This window comes from Mytilus californianus, unplaced genomic scaffold (assembly GCF_021869535.1).
Source record: "Mytilus californianus isolate M0D057914Y unplaced genomic scaffold, xbMytCali1.0.p SCAF_9, whole genome shotgun sequence".
Classification (NCBI taxonomy): Eukaryota; Metazoa; Mollusca; class Bivalvia; order Mytilida; family Mytilidae; genus Mytilus; species Mytilus californianus.
The window spans coordinates 77,268,938-77,295,124 of NW_026262745.1; the positions used below are offsets into that span (position 1 = coordinate 77,268,938).

Genomic DNA, 26,187 nt, shown 5'->3' on the forward strand with positions numbered 1-26,187 from the left:
ACCGGTTTGTCATCTGGAGCTCTACTGTTAAGCCTTAAATCGTTTGCGTCACTAGCAATACGGGTCAAGCTACGCCGCTGGCTGTCATATGGGTTTCAATTGCACGAGTAGCTTCATGTGTCGATAGGAAAAGGAAAAGCTGGTCTGAAATCCCCATTTATCATATTATGTAACGTACTATTGAATACAATTTACTCTCCTGGGATTACTCCGCAGGCAGTGATTTGAAGCAAAATAATAGAATAGATTATTACACGCGTTAGTAACAAACACAATATAAAAAGTAAAATAAAAAAAAATACTGAACTCCGAGGAAAATTCAAAAAGGAAAGTACCCAATCAAATGGCAAAATAAAAAAAAAAACAAACACATCAAACGAATGGATAACAACTGTCATATTCCTGACTTGGTACAGGCATTTTCTTATGTAGAAAATGGTGGATTGAACCTGGTTTTGAAGCTAGCTAAACCTCTCACTTGTATGACAGTCGCATAAAAGGTTAACTAGTCTGAACATGCTATGCAGAGTGAATTTGCATGCAATTTGTGTTAATTTTTTTTGACATTTCCGTTTGACTGTGGGTTGTAAGCTTGAAATGGAAAAATAAATCCAGATGCAACCTAGACAATTTTACATTTTATTCAAAATGAGCAAACAATGTATTACAAACTGCTAAAACAAATACCGTGTAAATGAATGAAATTCTTATTATTACAAGTCGTTAATTTTGAATAGAATACAATAAATAAAACATTAGATATAAGGTACAGTCACAATGTATTATTATATTTCAGATAAATCCGTGTGATCACATATAAAGAGGATTGTATGTATCAATAGAGCTACCTGGGCCTTTGATAAATGAAACTGAACTTTTTATCAGTACTCCTGTCAATATTCCAGATAAAACCAAGCCGACTGATACGAAAACAACACTCAGTACATAGCCTGTGTTGTCAGCTTCTAAAATGCAAAAAAAAAAATAACACAAAAAGATATACATAAATAAAGTAATGGTTAACATATTTAACATTGTCAAATCATGTGTGTGTCTGTCCCTAATTAGGAGCCTGTATTCAAGTGGCTGTCGTTGGATGCTGTTTGCAATATTTGTTGTTAGTTTACTCTCGTTAGCGTAAATCAGGCCATTGGTTTCCGTTGTTGAACCGTTTAACATTTTTTTTTATAGTCCTGTAACCGAATACTTATATAGTAATATACATTAGGGACATATTGTTTTCTCTCAGGAACTACGAACTAGAGTTTCTTCCAATTTTGCAGCAAGCTTCTTGTATTATTGTAACATATAAGTTCATTTTAAACAACCGTTTGATATTTGCATTTAACTGTCTAAATTCAAAAAGCATTGAACTATTTCTTTTTGGTTACTTGCTAGCAATAATTAAAATTTCAACATTATAATTTGTTGAGAGTAATATTTATGATATTGTAAGCACTTCAGCTCCTTATTTTTTTTTTATATTAACATTATTTAGACACATAACGGTGAAAACCAATACAGTGTGTTTCTGTTAACAAATATAATGTTTTCGTGTCGTCCACAATTTCATACTGCATAAACAGTTTTGTGTTTTGCAGGTGATGCATGCATCAGGTCTTGATCATTATAGAGTTCATGTAATTCCCTCAGTTTGTGTTTGCTTATCTTGATTTCCATCTTAAATCAATTAAAGGGACATACTTTTGCCTTATTTTATTTTTACCTGTCTCACAATGATCACCAGTATGTGTTAAAGGACATGTACATGTGTAATCAAAGAGACCATCTACACAAGTACCTCCATTACGACATGGTAGATCCTCAAATTTGCAGAAATCAATATCTGGAATGTAACACAAACTTGTTTGAATATATACTATCACCTGATACAACATATATACTGCAAAGTACAAGTAACGTTATCGTAATTATAAATATGTTTAGGATTTCACAATTACTTTTCTAAGATGTGCTAAATGGGAATTTTCGAGGGAACCAACTGCTCTTTTCGTTGAGTAGAACCGCTTTACTATAACATTTCATGACATGTATTTGCTTCATGAGTTCTTTGACACAGCTTAGCTGCTTTTAAGATACCCTTTAAAACAAATATTTGTAATGAGAAAAAGGCATTATACACTGTTAAGTAATATATTGCCTACGTCAACACATATCGGTACCTATCACCAGCTCCTGTTGTTGAGCAACTCCACGGGTTCAGTTGAAAAAAGGAACCTTTCGGATAATCTAATAACCTTCAATTGTTAGTGGTTACATTTCGCACACTCCGGTTATTATCCTTTTTAATCCCCATGGTGACTGAGCGATATACATTTGTCACTTGGTCTTCTACCGACCAGCAGTTATACTCTTTATCAAACTGGGGTATCCGTTTTATTGTGTTTGGTGTATAAATACGCAACCATGTACTGTCAGATTTGAGACGTTAAATCAGATGCTTTGTGTAGAGAGAGTGCCATTCTCTCTGCACTTTAGAACCCTAGCAACAAATCCTTGATGGGTTCTTATGGGCCTATTGCAAGGCTTGATTTCTATCCCTATCCTAATTTTCAAGTGGCAGTCCAAATTTCCATCCTTTATCCCGGTCGCCTCTTATAACAGGACCTATCTATTGTATAGATTGATCATTTGTTCTCGTCCTGAACATGCAAGACATATTTAACACTGGGCATAAATCAATAAACAATCAATCAATATTGCTGTTTTATTTAATGTTTTCATCAGTCTTTTTTAGCTTTTCTTGGATTTCATGTCATCTCTTTTCGGATGTCACAATTATATTTCAATTTCAATCTGAATTTAGAATGATAAGTTTTCTCTGTAAACAGAAAATAGTCTTTTTAATGGTTAAAACATTGCTTTATGAAAATTGTCCAAAAAAATATACAAAACAATACGTAATGATAATCCATTGCTCTATAGACAGACAATAATCGGTCAAACCAAATATATACACGAAAATACAGCAATCTGAATATTTGCATCATGGAATTTTCAAAGTCGTCATACATTGAATGATTCTCTAAGAAATGTTATCTCGGTAAGTTCTTTTTTCGTGAATTTCTGTATTTTATATATATGGTTCCTTTTAAAGCTGATTAAATTTAAAAAAAAAAACCAATTGTTTGAAGAGATGTTTCTTTAATGTTGGTCATACAGTGTGAGCAATTTTCCAATACTTAATCTGAATCAAGAATGATATGTTCGTCGTAACTAAAAGGAGAGCCCTACTTTCTGAGACATGTGCCTTATATCCTTACAATACAAATGATACCTTCTTGGAGACACATAAATCGGATGATTGTACTACCAAAAATGTTTTTAGTCGATGCAGAGGAAAACAAATATAATGAAAAAATATATCTAAGTATTTTTCCTGTAAACGAGCTCATTGACGCCCCCCCACCTTTTTCAACATAAAACCCAATGACAATTTAAAATCTCTATAAGCAAGTCGATTAAGATAAAAAAAATAAAGTTTTAACTGATTTGTTGTTTCATGATAAATTAATGAAACAAATAGGATGATGATTGCAATTGAGTACTAACAGATTAAATAAATGCTAGTGAAGAAACACATGCGATATTCACACAATAAATCAATATATAAAGATATAACAAAACTCGTTCATATTATTAATTGTTGAATTGAAAGACTCATAGATTAGACGAAAGTAATACTTCGTTCTTACTATATAATTTTTCTTTAACAATTTAAAACCAAATGTTTACAAAATGGAAAGGTTCACCTCAGTTATTTGTTATGATATAATTTTTTTTAATCTTCTCAATGTTGTTTTGCCTGTTCATAAGACTGTTTAAATCTGATAAAACAAGTATATGCTTTGAACATGTTGAAAAATAAAGATAAGGGATCAAAGTTTACGAGTTAAATTCTTACAAACTGCTAGAGTGTTGGTCTTCAACTTGACCAGTTGAAAGTTGAATAAAAAGTCACATGATTTACCAAAATGTTAAGACCCGTCAGACACGTCGTTTAAACGGGGCATTTATGAGGTTTTTTTTTTGAAAACCTTTACATGTACTTATGAGATTGAATAAACTAACTTATCAATGATGACACAAACAATGTTCCTAGAGATGATAACAGTCATTGCAAAACAAACAAACTGATTTAATCAACACATAACCTGTATAGGAAACTATAATATTGATTGATGATTGTTGGATGCTAAACGTCCAGTGGCAAATATTTCATGCATGTTCAGGACGAGAACAAATTAACAATAAACACAATAGGTAGATATGGTAATAGAGGTCAACATGGTTGTAGGTCGGGGAAATTTGGACTGCCACGGGAAAATGAGGGTATTTTAGATAGGGATAGAATTGTAGCAAGGGTTTTTAACGTGCAGAGAGCGTGACACTCTCTACACGAGGCATCGGATTTAACGTCCCCATTCTGACAGGACGTGGCTGCGTATTTGATATATCCCACACAGCCAAACGGACGCTCCACTTTTGCAAGGGTTTTACTGCCGGTCGGAAGAAGACCTGTAATGACCATATTTCTATTTCCCAGTCACCCTTGGGGAGGAAGCTGAAATGGATATATAAATTGAAACAAATGGAATGCATTATTTATTTTGAAATATAATATATAAATAAGAAGATGTGGTATGAGTGCCAATGAAACAACTCTCCATCAAAGTCACAATGTGTAAAAAGTAAACAATTATAGGTTAAAGTAACCCTGCTTTAAATAGGCATTGGTGAGGGTATGCACAATCTTCAAAAAAAAAAAAAAATCATTAACGGGTTTTTTTAATAAGCATTAAAAAAAATGAAATACTCATTGCAGATACCAATAATCTCAATGATATGTTGCTTCTTTATAATTTGTAGTGTAATATCATAATTTGAAATGTTTTGCAGAAATGAAATATTGCGGATTCGTTTTTGGCCTTTGCTCTTTTGACAAAAAATGGTGGCACATATTTATTTTATGTGTTCACAACACCTGTATATTGAATGAACTTCATTAGATATGCTATTACAAAATGGGTGGAAATTAATTCGAATAATGTAATACAAACCAAAAAGGTAGTGTAAGATCTACCTTGCTTGATAGAGATGCAACCTTTTTAGTATTAGCAAACGTACACTTCTAAACCTTTCAACTAAAACGTAATGATTCACACTTTAAAGCAAATCTTTACACTATCCAAGTTAGTTTACCTGATTCGCAGTGAAAGCCAGTGTGGGAAACTGGACAGGTGCAAGTGTAGTTTAACACACCATCAACACATGATCCGTTGTTTTCACATATAACACCATCACAGAAATCGATATCTATAAGGAAATTTACCATAGTAATAATAAATAATGAGAAAGGCACACATGCGTTATATGCATATGGTTATGCATAAAAAATAAAAGTTCAAGATAAGGAACAGTCAGTGATATAAGAGTGTCTGGCTTGACTTTATAGAATAGATATTAATAGGCGAAAAAAACTAAAGAATAGAGAAAAATGGACCAAAAAAATAAGATAAATTAAGAGAACAAAAGTGTGGTTTAATACTGTAAATTCAGAAATTATTGCAAGATTTTTATTGATGCAAATAGTGCCACTGGGTAAGTATCAAAATAAAAACTCGCATTCTGATATCTGATACATATATTTGTACTCAGCTTTTCATGAAATGTTCATTCTTCCAAAATCGCAATAATACATGCCCGCAATAAGTTCAGAATTTACAAACTAGAGAATATTGAACAAAACAATAAAGATCAGAGATAAATTGCATAACAAATTTAGGAAGACAGAAATGAAAGCCCAACATCGAGACCATCATGCAAAGGAATACTTTAGATATAATTCATGTTGAAGTCACAATATAATTGAATAAAACTTAGCAGAATTTAAAATACAAAATACTGTATAATATAACTATGTGCTAAGAAGAATGGTTCTATGTTAGCTATGATGACATCTATTGCATTCTTATCATGTTCGCCCGGCAATAGAGAGAACGAGGCAATGTTCTGCAGCCACCAACTAATTGGGCCTACTATTGCAAATCAACATTTATCAGTTGAATTTCCCGAAAAATATATAAAAGGAATTTCCCTTTAATCACATTTTAACTTCTTTCAAGGAAGTATTTTTTAAGGAAAGTTTTTCAATATTCTATACTAGTCATTTATCAACACGACGGGTGCCATATGTAGAGCAGGATATGCTTACCCTTCTGGAGCACCTGAGATAAACCCCAGTTTTTGGTTGGTTTCGTGTTGCTCAGTCTTTGGTTTTCTATATTGTTCTGTGTACTGTTGTTCGTCTGTTTGTCTTTTTCTTTTTTTAAGCTAAGGTGTTGTCAGTTTGTTTTCAACTTGTAAGTTTGAATGTCCCTTTGGTATCATTGGCCTCTCTTTTATCGCACCTCGGATAAATTACTGACGTTATAATTGGTTTAACGCCGTCACGTGGTGACCCACTATGGATCCGTATGGGTCAGTCAGTGGTTTTCGTATTGAGTTCCTTACGTCACGTCTATCATAAATGGTGACGATATCTTTAAATGTTCGTGTATTTCATTGGTTATTTTAAACAAAACTTGGCAGGAAAAATCCCATGTGTGGTTAAATCATTATACGGTTCACCATCGACTTGCATCTAGAAATTGACAATGATGGTCGGTTGAAAACAAAACATTACGACAAAAGAGTTGATTTCAGCTTTTCAATTGTGAACTTTTGATTTCTATGCATCACAATTCCAGCAGCCCTTGCATACGGGGTATATATCTCCCAGTTGATACGATATTCCTCATCATTATTTCACTGATATAGAGTTGCTACTCACAAGGAAGCTATTACACCAAGAGTTCCAAGTGGTGAAGTTGAAATCGTCCCTTTGTAAATTTTACGGACGCCATCACGAGTTGGTTGACCGTTATGGAGTATCCGTTTCTTAGATGAAAACGGATATGTTCCAATTGTCGTAGCTACAATCCCATCACCTTGTTCCCGAATGTGACCTACCGAATTAGACTTATCATCGGGTATGTACATACTTGGAGAAATTCACCCAGTAAAATTTAAATCTTTATTTATACTCGGCACAGGCTAAATTATTTTTACGATTAACCTTAGTTTACTTTCAATTGTAACACACAATGTCTGGTTTGACTTCTAGACGTTTGACAGTACAGTCATATATCAACACTGGTACAGGCATTATATCACAACAAATGGTATTTTAAATTACAGATAGTTAATATATTATGGTCCTTTGTCTCAATTTTTCTTTTCGTTTATTGATGTCATGGTTTATAGGTATCAGACTGCAGTGTCTTTTTTAACATTTGCATAACCATTACCATCAACAATAAGTAGGCGACTGTTCTAGTGGAAATTCGAATTTTTTTTTAAAACTTTACATGCTAAACTTTTATTGTGAAATGCAAATACCTATGAAGACAATTGCAAATCGACCTTTAACAAACAACACTTACCCATTTACATAATGATGATTCTGTTCATGTATTCAGAAAACAATATTGTTGATAGTATCAAATAAAAGAACATAATATTCAGTTAATAAATAAACATAAATTACCTGTTTCACAGTGGTCCCCTGTATGCGAAAAAGGACACTTGCAAGTGTACACAAACAATCCATCGACACATACTCCTTTATTGTGACATATCACACCTTCACAAAAATCTATATCTAAACAAAAAATAACACAATTTGCATATGTATGCACCAGATGCATAAAGTGTAGTTATATTTTTATATATACTTATAAAATACAGTTTAATCAGGGCCCTGGAGGCGTCTCGAATGTATAACCAATTTCATATAAATAGGCTTATCCTAGATGCTAGGATTATAATTTTCTACGCGAGACGCGCGTTTGATCTACAGTAAAGCTCGAGTCCAAAAATTTAAAACAGCCAAATAAAGTACGAAGTTGGAGAGCATCGTGAGCATTGAGAACGCAAAATTCCGAAAGGTTTTACAAAATCTAACTAAGGTAATCTATTCCTTGGGTAGAAAATCCTTAGTATTTCGAAAAAATCAATGTTTTGTTTACAGTTAATTTATAATTGTGACCATCGTAATGATAATTCATGTCAAAATATAAGTGCTGGCTACTGGGCTGGTGATACCCTCGGGGTACATTTTTATAGGTAACTTTGTATTTCATATTCTTAATTTGGCAAATAACCAGTTGTGTGAAACACGACATAACGATGGGTATTTTTTTAAGAAACAGAAATGTCCTACCCTTCTGGACTACGAATCAAAATTCATACATCGTAGATAACATGGATAAACCGACCAAACCATGTTACATATAATTTTACCCATTCCAAATATTCATTTGCAATGAGAATATACTTTCAGCTTTAACAAGATGAAAATATAGGAAAAAGTTTGAGAGAATGATAGCCGTGCCTTTGGTATTGTAAATTGGTAATACTTTTTTTTCTTTGGCGACCAAGGGAACGCCTATAACATGTATAATTTGAATTGGGATATTTGTAATCAGGAAATCCATTCAAGTTGATTAATTGGTGATTAAGTGTTGACCATCAAACAGTTGAATGACATTGATTTAGCGACATAATATTCTTAATAAAGGGACAACAATAACACAAACACGACAGGCCTATACAACTTTCAAATGCAATCATATCGTTGAAGTTTCCATTTTTAGCATAAAGATCGTTTAGTAGTATTTGTTTTGAACAAGAAATGGATAGAGGTAACCAAGGCATGAACTAGATTTTATTAAGTCATACACAAATTACGAACTATGTTTGGTCAAATATTTACCTATTTCGCAATGGTCTCCAGTATGCGAGCTCGGACAGGTACATATGTAATCAAGCACACCGTCTACGCATGTGCCTTCGTTTTGACATGTAACTCCTAGACAAAAATCTACCTCTACAACAATGGAAATCAATCATTATATATTGAGTAAAATATCAAACAGTAAGGTATCGGTAACATACTTTGCCATTTCCCATTAATTTTATTATTGGCCGGAATTGGTGCGCAAGTATTGTAATTTCTGAACAAAATTTTATTTTAGGATTTAAATAGTTTAAATTGGTTCATACATGGTAATATTAGTAACGCTTGCAAGTATATACGTATTTGGTATTCACAATAATATAAATAATTACATGCTACAGTGTTACTGTGAAATGCAAAAGAAAATGATTTTCTGTAAACGGATAGAAAACCTAATTCAAATATGCATTTATAAATCAATGATAATTAACATACATACAGACCACAAATATGTTGGTATGATCGCGTAGAATGCTATAATTTTTATTACATCAACATATCACTCGTTTACTTGTTTCGCAATGAACCCAGGTATGCGAAAATTGACAATTACAAGTGTACCGAAATAGTCCATCAATACATGCTCACTCGTTTTGACATTTGATATCTTTACAAAAATCAATATCTAAAATGAAAAAAAATGCACTTAATTACATTTTTAATGATTTATCACCGTACTGACAAAATTCGAATACATATCTACAAAATGCATCATCCCTTACAAAGGCAATAAGACTCGTGTCTTGCTTTGTGATGTTATCATTTATTTGAAATAGAGAAAGGCAAAGGGTTTAACGTCAATTTCAGCACTTTTGGCTATATCAGTCAATTTTCAGGCTTATTATATTCGATAACTTCAGAACTGTACAGTATTTATTTAGACAATTCAGCATAATGTTGATTACAGGAACATAACAACACCTGTTTGAACATAGACTGAACAGATCTTAATTGACTGCAAGCAAATTGTTCAAATAAATCATTTTTTTGTGATATTAGATCAAAATGACTGTTTAAGATTAAATGCATTTCCTAGTGGGAGTACATGTATAAACTAATGATGAAGACTACACGTAGCAACTGTAATAGTTATAATAAATTAGGTATTTGTGTTATTAAGTGTTAACCTGCTTCACAGTGAACACCAGTATGTGAACCTGGACAGGTACAGGTGTAATTAAGCACACCGTCAACACAGGTGCCTCCATTTCCACAGGTTACTCCTTCGCAAAAGTTTATATCTATAACCAAAAAGAAATTATATAAAAACTAAGTACAATACTTCCATTAATTTGTTTGTACAAATTACGTAAGTAGTACAACATGTAAGTATCATATTGAAATCGCATTTCATTTGATATATCTATTTGGACGGACATTTATATTTTGTAATATGATTGCATTCACGTATATGAAGTTACGACTTACGGTTAATAAATTCGCTTCAACGTCCTAATGGAGCACCAATATATTGACATTATCAACTAACCTTATACTAAAACGTTTGAGAAATATTTATTTATATATACAGAACCCCTCTTCTAAAAATCGTAAACCTATGGTCATTCACATTCTCCTGTTTGCACTGCAATTCATTTTGCAATCACGAGATGTGTGATACATGCAACACTCACAATTGGTAAATTGTTTGTTATTACATAATTACTTGTTTCACAATCATTTCCGGTATGTGAAACTGGGCATGTGCATCTGTAATCAAACACACCATCGACACATGTGCCCTCATTTCCAAATACAACTTTTTCACAGAAGTTGTGACTGTAATACATGGTAATAGAACATTAATTATAATAATGCTGTCTTGTATGCGCCCCCCTCCAAAGATGACTGGGGAAAAGATATATAGTCACTACAGGTCTTCTTCCGACCGGCAGTAAAACCCTTTCCGAAGTGGGGCGTCCGCTTGGCTGCGCGGGATGTATCAAGTACGCAGCCACTTCCGGTCAGAATGGGGACGTTAAATCCGATGCCTCGTGTAGAGAGAGTGCCACGCTCTCCGCTCGTTAAGAACTCTTGCAACAACTCTTTGAGGGGTCCGTAGGTAGCCTGTTGCAAGGCAAAATGTCTGTCCCTATCCAACATACCCTCTTTTCCAGTGGCAGTCGAATTTCCCCGACCTTATCCAACACAGCTTCAATTACAAGACCTACCTATTGTATTTATTGTTAATTTGTTCTCGTCCTAAAATATTTGCCACTAGACGATCAGCAACCAACAATCAATCATTCAATCAATTTTGTATGCAGTCAATCAACATTAATTTATTTTCACACATTCGTAATCTTATAAATTACAAACGTATATAGGAGTGCTGTCTAATGCACGTATTTTTCAGATTGCCTTGCCTTTGAAATGAAACATATTTGTACCTAAGTTGATTAAAATGTATCGCATATCCAGTTGGTTTCGCGCAAAATATATTGCTATTATAAATTGACATAAAGATTGATTAAAAAATGTATAAATATCTAAAAAAAAAAAAAACTTCTGATTCCGATTCAAATTAGAAAATGATGCATCAAAATGTACATATAAGGTAAAACAGTTTCTAATGACGAAAACTGTCAATTGTTATAACTATGAGAAATTAGTTGTTTATGTTATTAAGTATTAACCTGCTTCACAATGACCACCAGTATGTGAACCTGGACAGGTACAAGTGTAATTAAGCACACCGTCAACACACGTGCCTCCATTTCCACACGTTACTCCTTCACAAAAATTTATATCTACAATCAAAAGATATATACAAAACTAACTGATTACCTACAATTGATTTGTTTGTTAAAACTACGTAAATAGTAAGTAACATATTAGAATCGTATTGTTGTCCGATATATATTTTGGACGGACCAACATTTTATTATAGATAGATAGAATTTACGCAGATTTACACTGATTTGAGCAACTTACAACTATTAAATCGGCTTTAATGTCTAAGGAAATTTAGATTGTTTTGAGCACAAATATATGGACATTATAAATTTACAGATTACAAATTGTTTAGAAATAATATTTTATATAGAGAACTTTTCTTCAAAGAATCATTAAATTTTGATCATGCACATTCTTTTTTTGACACTACAATTCATTTGTGATCGAGCACGATGACTGATGCATGCAGTACTCCCAATTAATAAGTTGATTGTTATCACATAATTACCTGTTTCACAATCACTTCCGGTATGTGAAACCGGGCATGTGCAGCTGTAATCAAACACACCATCGACACAAGTGCCTCCATTTCCACACATAACTCCTTCACAGAAGTTTATATCTGCCAAAGAAAACCAGTTAACATACACACTGTCATGTATGCGCAGAAGCCGCCATTAATTTATTTACACGTATTCATAGACTAGTAAATTGCAAATGTATATAGGATTGCTGTCGTATGTAGATTATTTCAAAATAATCATATATTTCATAATGTGAATGCCTTTAAGAAAATTATCACTAAGACGATTGCTTTGCATTTTACATGACAAATACAAACTTAATTGATTTTGAATGGTTTACATATCTTTTTGGTTATAGCGAGACATATCTAGCTACATGTATTATACAGTTATCGACAAATTGTTTTAAACAATGTGTTTATATCCAAAAGAAAAGACTTCTGCCTCCTATTCAAGTTAGAAAATAATCATATGTACATACAGGGTAAAATAATCTGTACACAGGAGCCTATTGTTCAGTGGTTGTCCTTTTTTTGTGTTGTTGATACGTGTTTCTCGTGTCTCGTTTTTTATGTAGCTTAGACCGTTTATTTTCCTGTTTGAAATGTTTTACACTTGTCATTTAGGGTCCTTTATAGCTTGCTGTTCGGTGTGAGCCAAGGCTCCGTGTTAAAGGCCGTACTTTGACCTATAATTTTTTATTTTTTACACACTGTGACTTGGATTGAGAGTTGTCTCATTGGAACTCATACCACATCTTCTTATTTATAATCAAGATGTACATCATGTACATATAGGGTAAAAACAATCTCAATGACGAAAACTTGTATCAACTGTTGTAATTATAATAAATAAGTTGATTATGTTATTAAGTATCAACCTGCTTCACAATGACCACCAGTATGTGAACCTGGACAGGTACAGGTGTAATTAAGCACACCGTCAACACACGTGCCTCCATTTCCACACGTTACTCCTTCACAAAAATTGATATCTACAATCAAAAGATATATACAAAACTAACTGATTACCTACAATTGATTTGTTTGTTAAAACTACGTAAATAGTAAGTAACATATTAGAATCGTATTGTTGTCCGATATATATTTTGGACGGACCAACATTTTATTATAGATAGATAGAATTTACGAAGATTTACTCTGATTTGGGCAAATTAAGACTATTAAATCGGCTTTAATGTCTAAGGAAATTTAGATTGTTGGGAGCACAAGTATATGAACATAATTAATTTACGGATTACAAATTGTTTAGAAATAATATTTTATAGAAAGAACTTTTCTTCAAAGAATCGTTAAATTTTGATCATGCACATTCTTCCTTTTACACTACAATTTATTTGTGATCGAGCACGATGACTGATGCATGCAATACTCCCAGTTAATGAGTTGATTGTTATCAAATAATTACCTGTTTCACAATCACTTCCGGTATGTGAAATCGGGCATGTGCAGCTGTAATCAAACACACCATCGACACAAGTGCCTCCATTTCCACACATAACTCCTTCACAGAAGTTTATATCTACCAAAGAAAACGAATTAACATACACACTGTCATGTATGCGCCAAAATCGCCATGAATTTATTTACACGCATTCGTAGACTAGTAAATTGTCTATATAGGATTGATGTCTAATGTAGATTTCCAAATAATCATATTTTTCATGATGTGAATGCCTTTAAGTAGATTGTCACCATGACGATTGCCTTGCATTTTGACATGAAAAATACAAACTTAATTGATTTTGAATGGTTAACATATCCAGTTGGTTCTAGCGAAACATATCTGGCTATTGTAAAGTTATCGACAAATTGTTTTTAAAAAATGTATTTATATCTAAAAAAAAACAAAAAAGACTTCTGATCACGATTCAAGTTAGAAAATGATGCATCAAAATGTACATATAAGGTAAAAACCGTTTCTAATGACGAAAACTGTCAATTGTTAAAATTATGAGAAATTAGTTGTTTATGTTATTAAGTATTAACCTGCTTCACAATGACCACCAGTATGGGAAACTGGACAGGTACAGGTGTAATTAAGCACACCGTCAACACACGTGCCTCCATTTCCACACGTTACTCCTTCACAAAAATTTATATCTACAATCAAAAGATATATACAAAAATAACTGATTACCTACAATTGATTTGTTTGTTAAAACTACGTAAATAGTAAGTAACATATTAGAATCGTATTGTTGTCCGATATATATTTTGGACGGACCAACATTTTATTATAGATAGATAGAATTTACGAAGATTTACTCTGATTTGGGCAAATTAAGACTATTAAATCGGCTTTAATGTCTAAGGAAATTTAGATTGTTGGGAGCACAAGTATATGAACATAATTAATTTACGGATTACAAATTGTTTAGAAATAATATTTTATAGAAAGAACTTTTCTTCAAAGAATCGTTAAATTTTGATCATGCACATTCTTCCTTTTACACTACAATTTATTTGTGATCGAGCACGATGACTGATGCATGCAATACTCCCAGTTAATGAGTTGATTGTTATCAAATAATTACCTGTTTCACAATCACTTCCGGTATGTGAAATCGGGCATGTGCAGCTGTAATCAAACACACCATCGACACAAGTGCCTCCATTTCCACACATAACTCCTTCACAGAAGTTTATATCTGCCAAAGAAAACGAATTAACATACACACTGTCATGTATGCGCCAAAATCGCCATGAATTTATTTACACGCATTCGTAGACTAGTAAATTGTCTATATAGGATTGATGTCTAATGTAGATTTCCAAATAATCATATTTTTCATGATGTGAATGCCTTTAAGTAGATTGTCACCATGACGATTGCCTTGCATTTTGACATGAAAAATACAAACTTAATTGATTTTGAATGGTTAACATATCCAGTTGGTTCTAGCGAAACATATCTGGCTATTGTAAAGTTATCGACAAATTGTTTTTAAAAAATGTATTTATATCTAAAAAAAACAAAAAAGACTTCTGATCACGATTCAAGTTAGAAAATGATGCATCAAAATGTACATATAAGGTAAAAACCGTTTCTAATGACGAAAACTGTCAAATGTTATAATTATGAGAAATTAGTTGTTTATGTTATTAAGTATTAACCTGCTTCACAATGACCACCAGTATGGGAAACTGGACAGGTACAGGTGTAATTAAGCACACCGTCAACACACGTGCCTCCATTTCCACATGTTACTCCTTCACAAAAATTTATATCTACAATCAAAAGATATATACAAAACTAACTGATTACCTACAATTGATTTGTTTGTTGAAGCTACGTAAATAGTAAGTAACATATTAAATTTGTATTGTTGTCCGATATATATTTTGGACGGACCAACATTTTATTATGGATAGATAGAATTTACGCAGATTTACACTGATATGAGCAACTTACAACTATTAAATCGGCTTTAATGTCTAATGGAGTTTAGATTGTTCTGAGCACAAATATATGGACATTATAAATTTACAGATTACAAATTGTTTAGAAATATTATTTTATATAGAGAACTCTTCTTCAAAGAATCGTAAAAAAATTGATCATGCGCATTCATCCTTTTACACTACAATATTTTTGATCGAGCACGATGACTAATGCATGCAATACTCCCAATTAATGAGTTGGTAGTTATTACATAATTACCTGTTTCACAATCACTTCCGGTATGTGAAACCGGGCATGTGCAGCTGTAATCAAACACACCATCGACACAAGTGCCTCCATTTCCACACATAACTCCTTCACAGAAGTTTATATCTGCCAAAGAAAACGAATTAACATACACACTGTCATGTATGCGCCAAAATCGCCATTAATTTATTAACACGCATTCGTAGACTAGTAAATTGTCTATATAGGATTGATGTCTAATGTAGATTTCCAAATAATCTTATTTTTCATAATGTGAATGCCTTTAAGTAGATTGTCACCATGACGATTGCCTTGCATTTTACATGAAAAATATAAACTTAATTGATTTTGAATGGTTAACATATCCAGTTGGTTCTAGCGAGACACATCTGGCTCTTGTAATGTTATCGACAAATTTGATTTTAAAAATGTATTAATATCTAAAAAAAAAAACCAAAAAGACTTCTGACTCCGATTCAAGTTATAAAATGATGCATCAAAATGTACATATAAGGTAAAAACCGTTTCTAATGACGAAAACTGTCAATTGTTATAATTATGAGAAATTAGTTGTTTATGTTATTAAGTATTAACCTGCTTCACAATGACCACCAGTATGGGAAACTGGACAGGTACAGGTGTAATTAAGCACACCGTCAACACACGTGCCTCCATTTCCACACGTTACTCCTTCACAAAAATTTATATCTACAATCAAAAGATATATACAAAACTAACTGATTACCTACAATTGATTTGTTTGTTAAAACTACGTAAATAGTAAGTAGCATATTAAATTTGTATTGTTGTCCGATATATATTTTGGACGGACCAACATTTTATTATAGATAGATAGAATTTACGCAAACTTTCTATGATTTGAACAACTTACAACTATTAAATCGGCTTTAATGTCTAAGGGAGTTTAGATTGTTCTGAGGTCAAATATATGGACATTATAAATTTACGGATTACAAATCGTTTAGAAATGATGTTTTATATAGAGAACTCTTCTTCAAAGAATCGTAAAAAATTTGATCATGCGCATTCTTCCTTTTACAGTACAATTCATTTGTGATCGAGCACGATGACTGATGCATGCAATACTCCCAATTAATGAGTTGGTTTGTTATCACATAAATACCTGTTTCACAATCACTTCCGGTATGTGAAACCGGGCATGTGCAGCTGTAATCAAACACATCATCGACACAAGTGCCTCCATTTCCACACATAACTCCTTCGCAGAAGTTTATATCTGCCAAAGAAAACCAGTCAACATACACACTGTCATGTATGCGCAGAAACCGCCATTGATTTATTTACACGTATTCATAGACTAGTAAATTGCCAATGTATATAGGATTGCTGTCTTATGTAGATTATTTCAAAATAATCATATATTTCATAATGTGAATGCCTTTAAGAAGATTGTCACTAAGACGATTGCCTTGCATTTTACATGAACAATACAAACTTAATTGATTTTGAATGGTTTACATATCCAGTTGGTTCTAGCAATAAATATCTAGCTATTGTAAAGTTATCGACAATTTGTTTTGAAAAATATATTTATATCTAAAAAACAAAAAGACTTCTGATTCCGATTCAAGTTAGAAAATGATACATCAAGATGTACATATAGGGTGAAAACAATCTCAATGACGAAATCTTGTATCAACTGTTGTTATTATAATAAATTAGTTGTTTATGTTATTAAGTATTAACCTGCTTCACAATGAACACCAGTATGTGAACCTGGACAGGTACAGGTGTAATTAAGTACACCGTCAACACACGTGCCTCCATTTCCACATGTTACTCCTTCACAAAAATTGATATCTACAATCAAAAGATATATACAAAACTAACTGATTACCTACAATTGATTTGTTTGTTAAAACTACGTAAATAGTAAGTAGCATATTAAAATCGTATTGTTGTCCGATATATATTTTGGACGGACCAACATTTGATTATAGATAGATAGAGTTTACGTAGATCTACTCTGATTTGAGCAAATTACAACTATTAAATCGGCTATAATGTCTAAAAAAAATTTAGATTGTTCGGAGAACTAATATATGGATATTATAAATTTACGGATTACAAATTGTTTAGAAATGATATTTTATGTAGAGACCTCTTCTTCAAAATTTGATCATGCACATTCTTCTTTTTACACTACAATTCATTTGTGATCGAGCCCGATGACTGATGCATGCAATACTCCCAATTAATAAGTTGGTTGTTATCACATAATTACCTGATTCACAATCACTTCCGGTATGTGAAACCGGGCATGTGCAGCTGTAATCAAACACACCATCGACACAAGTGCCTCCATTTCCACACATAACTCCTTCACAGAAATTTATATCTACAAAAGAAAACCTATTAACATACACACTGTCATGTATGCGCCAAAACTGCCATTAATTTAGTTACACGCATTCGTAGACTAGTAAATTGCAAATGTATACAGAATTCCTGTCGACTGTAGATTTTAAAATAATAATATTTTTCATAGTGTTAATGCCTTTAAATAGATTGTCACTAAGACAATTGTCTTGCATTTTACATGAAAAAATACGAACCTAATTTTTTTAAAAGGTTTACATATCCAGCCGGTTCTAGCGAGACATATCTGTTTAATATAAAGTTATCGACAAATTGTTTTAAAAAAATATTTTTATATCTAAAAAACAAAAAGACTTCTGACTCCGATTCAAGTTAGAAAATGATACATAAAGATGTACATATAGGTTAAAAACAATCTCAATGACGAAAACATGTATCAACTGTTGTTATTATAACAAATTAGTTGTCTATGTCATTAAGTATTAACCTGCTTCACAATGACCACCAGTATGTGAACCTGGACAGGTACAGGTGTAATTAAGTACACCGTCAACACACGTGCCTCCATTTCCACACGTTACTCCTTCACACAAATTTATATCTATAATCAAAAGAAATAATATACAAAACTAACTGATTTACCATTGATTTGTTTGTTAAAACTACGTAAATAGTAAGTAACATATTAAAATCGTATTGTTTTACGATATATATTTTGAACTGTGTACATTTATGATACATCCTGTCCACTACACAGAGATAAATGAAAAACAGATGGCACTTTACATTTCTATCACCAGCTCATATTTCTAATTGAGACGAGAAATATGGCATGCAAATAGTGTGTGTTTACATAATTAAAAAAAGATACTTGAAATTAAACAAATTGTAACTTGCAACAGATGAGGCTAAATTCATTTGATGGAAAATATAAAAATAAAAATATTGTTCACAGAACAAAGTCACAAAACAAGATAGGACCAAAAAAGAATTATATGTCACAATTAATTAGTTTACACTGGTTGAAGTAAGAACCAAAGTATTCTTGAAATTCTTTTTTATTTCTTCATACAAGATATCATAAATATAACAATAAGGAGATGTGGTATGATTGCCAAAGAGACAATTATCCGCCAAAGTTTAAATAAAGTGGATGTACGCAATTATATGCAACCGTACGGCCTTCAACAATGAGGAAAAACCCATACCGTAGATTCAGCTATAAAAGGCCCCGGCATGAAAAATATGAAACAATTGAAATGAGAAAAATAACGGCCTAATTTATAACAAAACAATTTACGAAAAACAAATATGACAGACGTGAACCAAAGACAACCACTGACATTTTAAAAGAAAAATTTCTTGCGACATTGTTGCATATAGTTGTTCCTAAAAAATATAAGAAAAGGTTCTTGCAACTTTCTAGCAAACAAACTCTTTCTTTCAAACATTGTAGCAAAATTGCTGCATTTTTCTCGCAAACAAATATTGTTGCGGTAACATTGCATAAAATTTGCAGGTTGCTGCAACAACCTGCAATTTTCTTGCGATCACTTCTTGCAAACAAATTTGTTATATTGCTGCAATATTGCAGCAAACTTTTCATTTCTGTAAGGGAAATAATAAAGATCCTTGTTAAAAAAATTACGGATATTTGAATTGAACCATTTTTTTTTTACCAATATAGGAAATAACTTTACAAGACTTCTGATTTCAAGGCAAGTTAGAAAAACATGACGTTGTGATTAGGTGAAAGTCACTCTCTTATGACCAAGACTACATGTACATGTAGCACCTGTAATAATTGTAGTACATGAATTTTTCGAGTAATAATGTATAAACCTGATTTACATTGACCAGTTGTATTTCAACCTAGACTGCTGTTATTAACATCATCGTCAAAACACGGGCCTCAATTTATCACATTGTGTAAGGCCATACAATAACCTATAAATGTTAACATCCACGTCATTCGTTCTGTGATGGATATTTGATTCATTAGCAGCCATACCAGATTTGTATATTATATATTTTTGCAGCGTTTTTGATGTAATGAATCATGTCATTAAAGAATCACTGACTACAGAACTTCTTAATCTGTTAAGGCAGATATCATGACTTAGTTAAGTGGAAACTATATGTTTGATTGGCTATTGGGAACAAGATAGCACCCCATCCAAAGGACAACTTAGTTTCTGGAACCACCGTAGCTGACCATTTCAGAAGATTTTATATGCTCCGAATTTTATTATTATTTAATTCCAGTTTTCCGAATCTAGTTTTGTGTTTTTGCTACTCTGAATGGAATGTTAGATAAGCTATCTAGAATGAATGTATCAACTGTTTTTAAAATGATTAAGTACTAGTATCATTGCCATCAGTTTTCACAAAACAATTGATATGTTTGAGGTTTGAACATGTAGCGAAAATTTCTTTCGCCTGTTTATTTATCGTTTTTCACATTTTGTTGAATATGTTATAATAAGTCCATCACATATAAGTTCAACATGTATGTAACAACGTATTTGATTTTAACGAAAGAAATCTCTGTATTACTGAAAAATTATTACACCAGGGTTTTCAATATCACAAACTAGTCAAAACATTTACTAAATTTTATCATCGGTACAAGGACATCATTCGTAAATATAAATCAACATGTAGACATCTTATACGTTCAGGTATTTCACATCCAATCTTTTATGGTAATATTCTTTACAAAGCACAAAAATGTCGGCATTCACCTCAAAAGCTGACCAAACCTTTAAACAGACTTATTCAGAAGGGATATAGTTACGATATTGTTGTCAAGTCATTAAGAATTGCATGTTTTGGTACTAATATTGATTCACTGATAGGGTCTTTGCATCGGAAATAAACACATTTATTCTAAAATCAGTTGTTGGCATGATACGGGTTATGTTTTTCTCATATATTTTATGATGGTATGATACTAAACCCCTAACGGGAGGGATTGTGCTTGATTTTAATATGATGAAGACATAATCTTTCAATCAGTTTAATTGAGGTCTGGAGCTGGCATGTCAGTAACTACTACTAGTCCTTTGTTTATTTATGTATCATTGTCATTTTCCTTAGTTTCTTTTGTTACCTATTCTGACATCGGACTCGGACTTCTTTTAAACTGAGTTTTACTGTGCGTATTGCTGTGTGTTTCTTTATTCTACATTGGCTAGAGGAATAGGGGGAGGGTTGAGATCTCACAAAACATGTTTAACCCCACCACGTTTCTCCAAAGTCAGGAGCCTCTGGCCTTTGTTAGTCTTGTATGTTTTTTAATTTTAATTCATTTATATGTTTTGGAGTTTAGTATGACGTACATTTTCACTGAACTAGTACACATTTTTATTTAGAGGCCAGCTGAGGCCCACTTCCGGGTGTGGGATTTTCTCGCTTTATTGTAGACCCATTGGTGGCCTTCGGCTGTTATCTGCTCTTTGGTCGGGTTGTTGTCTCTTTGACATATTCCCCATTTCCATTCTGAATTTTATCAAACATACACTTGATCAAAATTGTATTTGTATATATTATTTTTTCTTTCGAAGTCTGAAAAAACGAAACATTGATGCAAATGTTATTTTGACGATTTTAGCTACTACTGGTTTACCTGTTTCGCAATTTTTCCCAGTATGTGAAACCGGACATGTACAAGTATATCTTGATATGTCATCTGTACATACACCTTCATTTTGGCAAGGACTACTGGTACATTCATTTACACCTAAAACATGTTCGGTTTGAAAAGTTACAAATGCTGTCACATATAATGTAACATATTGAATCTTTAGGATACCTGTATTATCTCTCACATTAATAGAAATCCAATACTGGTTGTGTGATACATTGTTTGTCCCTAATATGTTACCGTATTTGTTTTAGAAATAAAAAGTGAAATGAAAGTAAGATGCAGAAAAAAAGTGTGATTCCAAAATACTTTTTTTTAAATGGCAAACATTCATTTTATTAAAAAGATTTGTTTGAATGATGACTGGACTCGGACGCTTCAAGAGAAAATGTTGCATACGTATTTGGAAGGATATCAAATAAATAAAGTACGAATACATCCAGTTTGTCACTTGACTGATACGCTGAACCCAATTTTCAAAAATTAAACTAGCTCAAAGTTAAGACTTGCATCAACATATATCATTCAAGCCTAAACTAAACAGTCTGTGAAAACGCGACATTGGCGTACTCAATTCTAATCCTAGTATCTGTTTTGCTCTTATTCCAATATACAGCGTTCAGGTGGTTCTTGTGAAATAAAGTAATCTTTTTAATAAATTTAGGTATACGAGTTTCGTTATAACTTTTTTTTGTACATATCTAGACTAGACGCCATAACTTACTGTGATATGATGAATTTACATTTGATTGGAATTGTCTATTAGAAACAAAAGATTAAAAAAGAAATAAAGACATCGAACTTACCATCTACTTTTATGGTAACGCATGCTTGGTCCGATGATTGTCTGGAAAAGAAAACAATGTCATCTTTATTAAAATGTAAAGTCACTCAAGGAAAATTATTGATTGCCTTTTGTAGATTATATTAATCCTTTACCTATCAATGAAGATTAATAAACAACATTTGATCGTCATAAACAAATATTAAAAAAAAACAATTATAAATATAAAGGAATATAAGTCTTAAATGGTCATTTTGATCTTAACATCATCTGAAAAGTCTGAACAACAAATTATTCAGTGATGTTCCTTCTTTTAGTCATTTTTTTTAGTCTTATCCACTGCAGTAAATTTAGTAACGTCTAGACAATTCGCTTAATTGCAGTCAATTAAGTAATTCTCAATAGCTGTTCAGACAAATCAGTAGGATGTTGATGTGTAACGGTACAAAACAACAATGAACTTTCTGCTTATAGACTGTACAGATTTGAATTGTCTGCAATTGAATTGTACGAACAGTTATGAATTTACAACAGGGTATAAATAAAGGCAACAGTAGTATACCGCTGTTCGAAACTCATAAATCGATAGAGATAAAAACAAATCCGGGTTACAAACTAAAACTGAGGGAAACGCAAAAGCCTGCAAATTAACTAAAAGACTGGAAATTACATAACGATTTATTGTTTAGTGGTTTTTGAAGTGTTCAAATCAGAATGACCGTTTTAGAACTAATTGTTTGCGTAGTGATAGGCACAAACATCAGCGGCAATTGTAGTACACCAATGCTATCGCATAGTTATTACGATGTATTTCATGCAATGGTGATCAAATATCAGTCCCTTAAATGACACTACAATAGTTTTTGAGTTATATGAACTTATCCCCGCAATGCTCTTCAAATTCGTACTTTATTTGGCCTTTATAACTGTTTTGTTTCGAGCGTCACTGATGAGTCTTTTGTAGACGAAACGCTGGTCTGGCGTACCAAATCTTGGTATCTATGATGAGTTTATTGTAAATGTATGAACTCACCCCATGCTATTCACAGCAGTATAACAAAATATATGACTTCCTGCTTGAGATAGAGACGGTGTCCATGTTACATTCACATACCATTGTGTTCCTGATAACCCGTAGGGTAAAAGTCCAGTTTTAATCATTCCAACAGGAGACACCGTTACAATTTCTGTAATGCTAAAAGAAAAAGAAATCGCTTCTACGTTGATCTTTATGTAATGTAAGGATTTGAATCATTCAGGCAAAGTTGACCTTAAATGGATTTGGTGATTTTTAAAGTCCTTTATGGTCATATAGCTCTTCAACTGTTTTGGTTCTCATACATCCTTGACATTCACATTTGGTTGTGGGTGTTCTTGATGAAGATAAATCCAGAAAAGTGCATCTAATAAGTGCTGATTTTTTTTCATTCGATTAATCGCTTCGTCGACATCGTAACCTGTATAGTTCACATAGAGGTTAACATATCCAATACCTTCGTTTGTAAATTTCTATACCATTTTCAGTCAATTTTAACTTCAAGAAATCGTTAAAAAACCATGATTTTAATGAACTACACATTCGTTTAAAAAGAATAATTCTATAATATATAGAATTTCTGTATACGTTCAATGCATTATTCAACATTTTGTGCCAACTCTGTCAATGATTTTTTTTCAAATAAGAACACGATTGCTACGCCGTAGCGAAATTACACTCGCCGTTGTATAAAAAGAAAATTAAATCGCGTTTCTTACTGTGTTGTTGTGGAACGATTGTTAAAGTATAAAAAAAAGTCGCATAAAAATCATGGTAAAAGAAAAAAGACGAATTAATATGGTCAACATCACAGTATAACAAACTAATCTATTAATTAAGAGTCCTTTCTGTCAAATGGTGTCAGAGGATTTGTGTTCACAATGTGTAAGTTAGATACAATAGTACTAAAATGGTCAATATTCCATAACGTCCATCAAAATTGGAAGGGTTTTTGTTGCTCAGTCTTTAGTTTTTCTATATGTGTAGTGTTTTTGGGCCGGTTTTTTTCGCCTTGGCATTGTCAGTTTGTTATAACGTGTATAAGTTTTGAATGTTCATTTGGTATCATCCGCATCTTTTTTTGCTGTTATTTCAAAGTGTCGCAAATTTGTTGTATGAAACTTGTTCCTCTCTTGGGAATTGATGCGCCAAGAGGACCATAATCAGAGTTTTTTGTCTGCTAAGAATTATAATATACCATGTGTAAAGTATAATTTTTAAATAAATCATATGTACTTTACACTGAACTTTTGAACCAATGGAATTGATGTATAAATAGCTACCATTGTTAAACGAAAGCAACCGAGTAATGATTGAAATAGTGTATATTCAGGTCGACTGAATTATCAACTCCATCTTCCGAATGTAGGTTAAAAGTGTGAATCCTAAATATTTATTTCAATTGTATGAGATCGTTATGACTGTGATGACTTATCTGAATAAATATTGTTTAAACTAAATGTGTGAATGGTGTATTTCATTCTATATAGATATATTAGCAAAAGATTTCCAACAACAAATTGAAAACTGAATAGAGTATCTCTTACAAAGAGAATGAATACAGTGTTAAAAAGATCGATATTTTAATAAAGATATACTAATTTATATATTTTCTACACACAGCAGTTCATTTGATGTTTCATCAATTTTGTCATGTTTCTTGCGAATTATAAAACGTCTCACTGATTATATTGGAATTGCGTGACAGTAGATTTATGCATAATATTTTTTTGGTCAGTTACAAGGTAAAATGAACTACTTGTACTTGGAATGATATTAGTAATCAGTCTTCATATTTACCTCACATTGGTCGATCCACTATTAGCCACAATAGTCTGAAAAAATGTTGTGTTTAGTGCTATGGTAGCTACCGAACCATTTACATTTGTAAGATTCAGTACTAGGGGTTTATCGTCGCAAGAATCAGTTGTTGAAGATATATCGACCAAAAACTGTAGCGGCACACTACTTAAAGGTGTAGCAGTGTCGGAAACAGAATAATCTTCTATCTGTAGCGCAACAGCGTGCCAACCAGTACTCCTCGATGCAGTGTAGGATAATATACATGAAGCCTGAAAATGAATATTACATTTGCATTTAGTAAAATCCCGAATGGTCAAAAAATGTGCTGAGTTGTAATATTGTTATGAAATCGTAACATAAGGTAAAATATGTCTCTAATTCATTAATTATTATCGCAATGACAAATAATCGCGATTAGGAGCTAGGAAGTAAGGATATATAAAGTTAATGGCATATTTGCTTCACTCGCGGAACACGTCTACCAGGTCTATGTATTACTAATAGTGATTAATACCATTTAACAAGGGATTTTTTCTGCTGTTTGTTTTCTTCCTTAATATCATAGATTTATTATGAGCAGTAATTTAGAAAGACGATAAAACAAGACTTTACGGAATGGGTCTTGCTCATTGTTGAAGACCTGGCGGTCACCAATATTGACGTGCATCCATATCATTCCAACTGTTATGGATATTATTGGCATTGCCAATTACACCACATCTCCTCTTTTTTTATATATCAAAACAAGCTTACATGTATTGATAATCTTCATATAGGTATGGAATATTGTGCACAAGTTTATAAATAGATTTCGTCAGTATATTC

The 26,187-nt window shown here is 32.4% G+C and overlaps 2 protein-coding genes across 2 annotated transcripts; both read right to left on the bottom strand.

Moving 5' to 3' along the window:
- Positions 1–659: 659 nt before the first annotated feature.
- On the bottom strand, positions 660–8,969 carry LOC127713996 (fibropellin-3-like; the record flags this gene model as incomplete). Its single annotated transcript, XM_052219944.1, has 5 exons — positions 660–965; positions 1,727–1,846; positions 5,224–5,337; positions 7,610–7,723; positions 8,837–8,969. Coding segments are annotated over 5 exons (636 nt in total), but the record flags the coding sequence as incomplete, so codon positions are not given.
- A 75-nt stretch (positions 8,970–9,044) lies between these two features.
- Positions 9,045–25,489, bottom strand: LOC127716294 (fibropellin-1-like). Its single transcript, XM_052222455.1, has 16 exons — positions 25,360–25,489; positions 23,557–23,718; positions 22,546–22,586; positions 21,722–21,835; positions 18,581–18,694; positions 17,999–18,112; positions 16,327–16,440; positions 15,745–15,858; positions 15,198–15,311; positions 14,618–14,731; positions 14,070–14,183; positions 13,489–13,602; positions 12,941–13,054; positions 12,045–12,158; positions 11,497–11,610; positions 9,045–10,101 (listed from the first exon to the last, which is right to left on the bottom strand). The coding sequence occupies exons 2-16, from the start codon at positions 23,682–23,684 to the stop codon at positions 9,983–9,985; spliced, it is 1,656 nt and encodes a 551-aa protein (XP_052078415.1). The 5' UTR covers positions 23,685–23,718; positions 25,360–25,489; the 3' UTR covers positions 9,045–9,982.
- Between the last annotated feature and the right edge of the window lie 698 nt (positions 25,490–26,187).

Excerpts from the sequence above, each read along its gene's own strand:
- LOC127716294 (XM_052222455.1), bottom strand. The coding sequence starts at position 23,684 with ATGATTAAAACTGGACTTTTACCCTACGGGTTATCAGGAACACAATGG. Across the intron at positions 15,859-16,326 it reads TGGTGGTCATTGTGAAGCAG|ATATAAACTTCTGTGAAGGA; the intron begins GTTAATACTTAA and ends TTTCTTTGGCAG. Across the intron at positions 13,055-13,488 it reads CGGAAGTGATTGTGAAACAG|ATATCAATTTTTGTGAAGGA; the intron begins GTAATTATTTGA and ends TTTTGATTGTAG.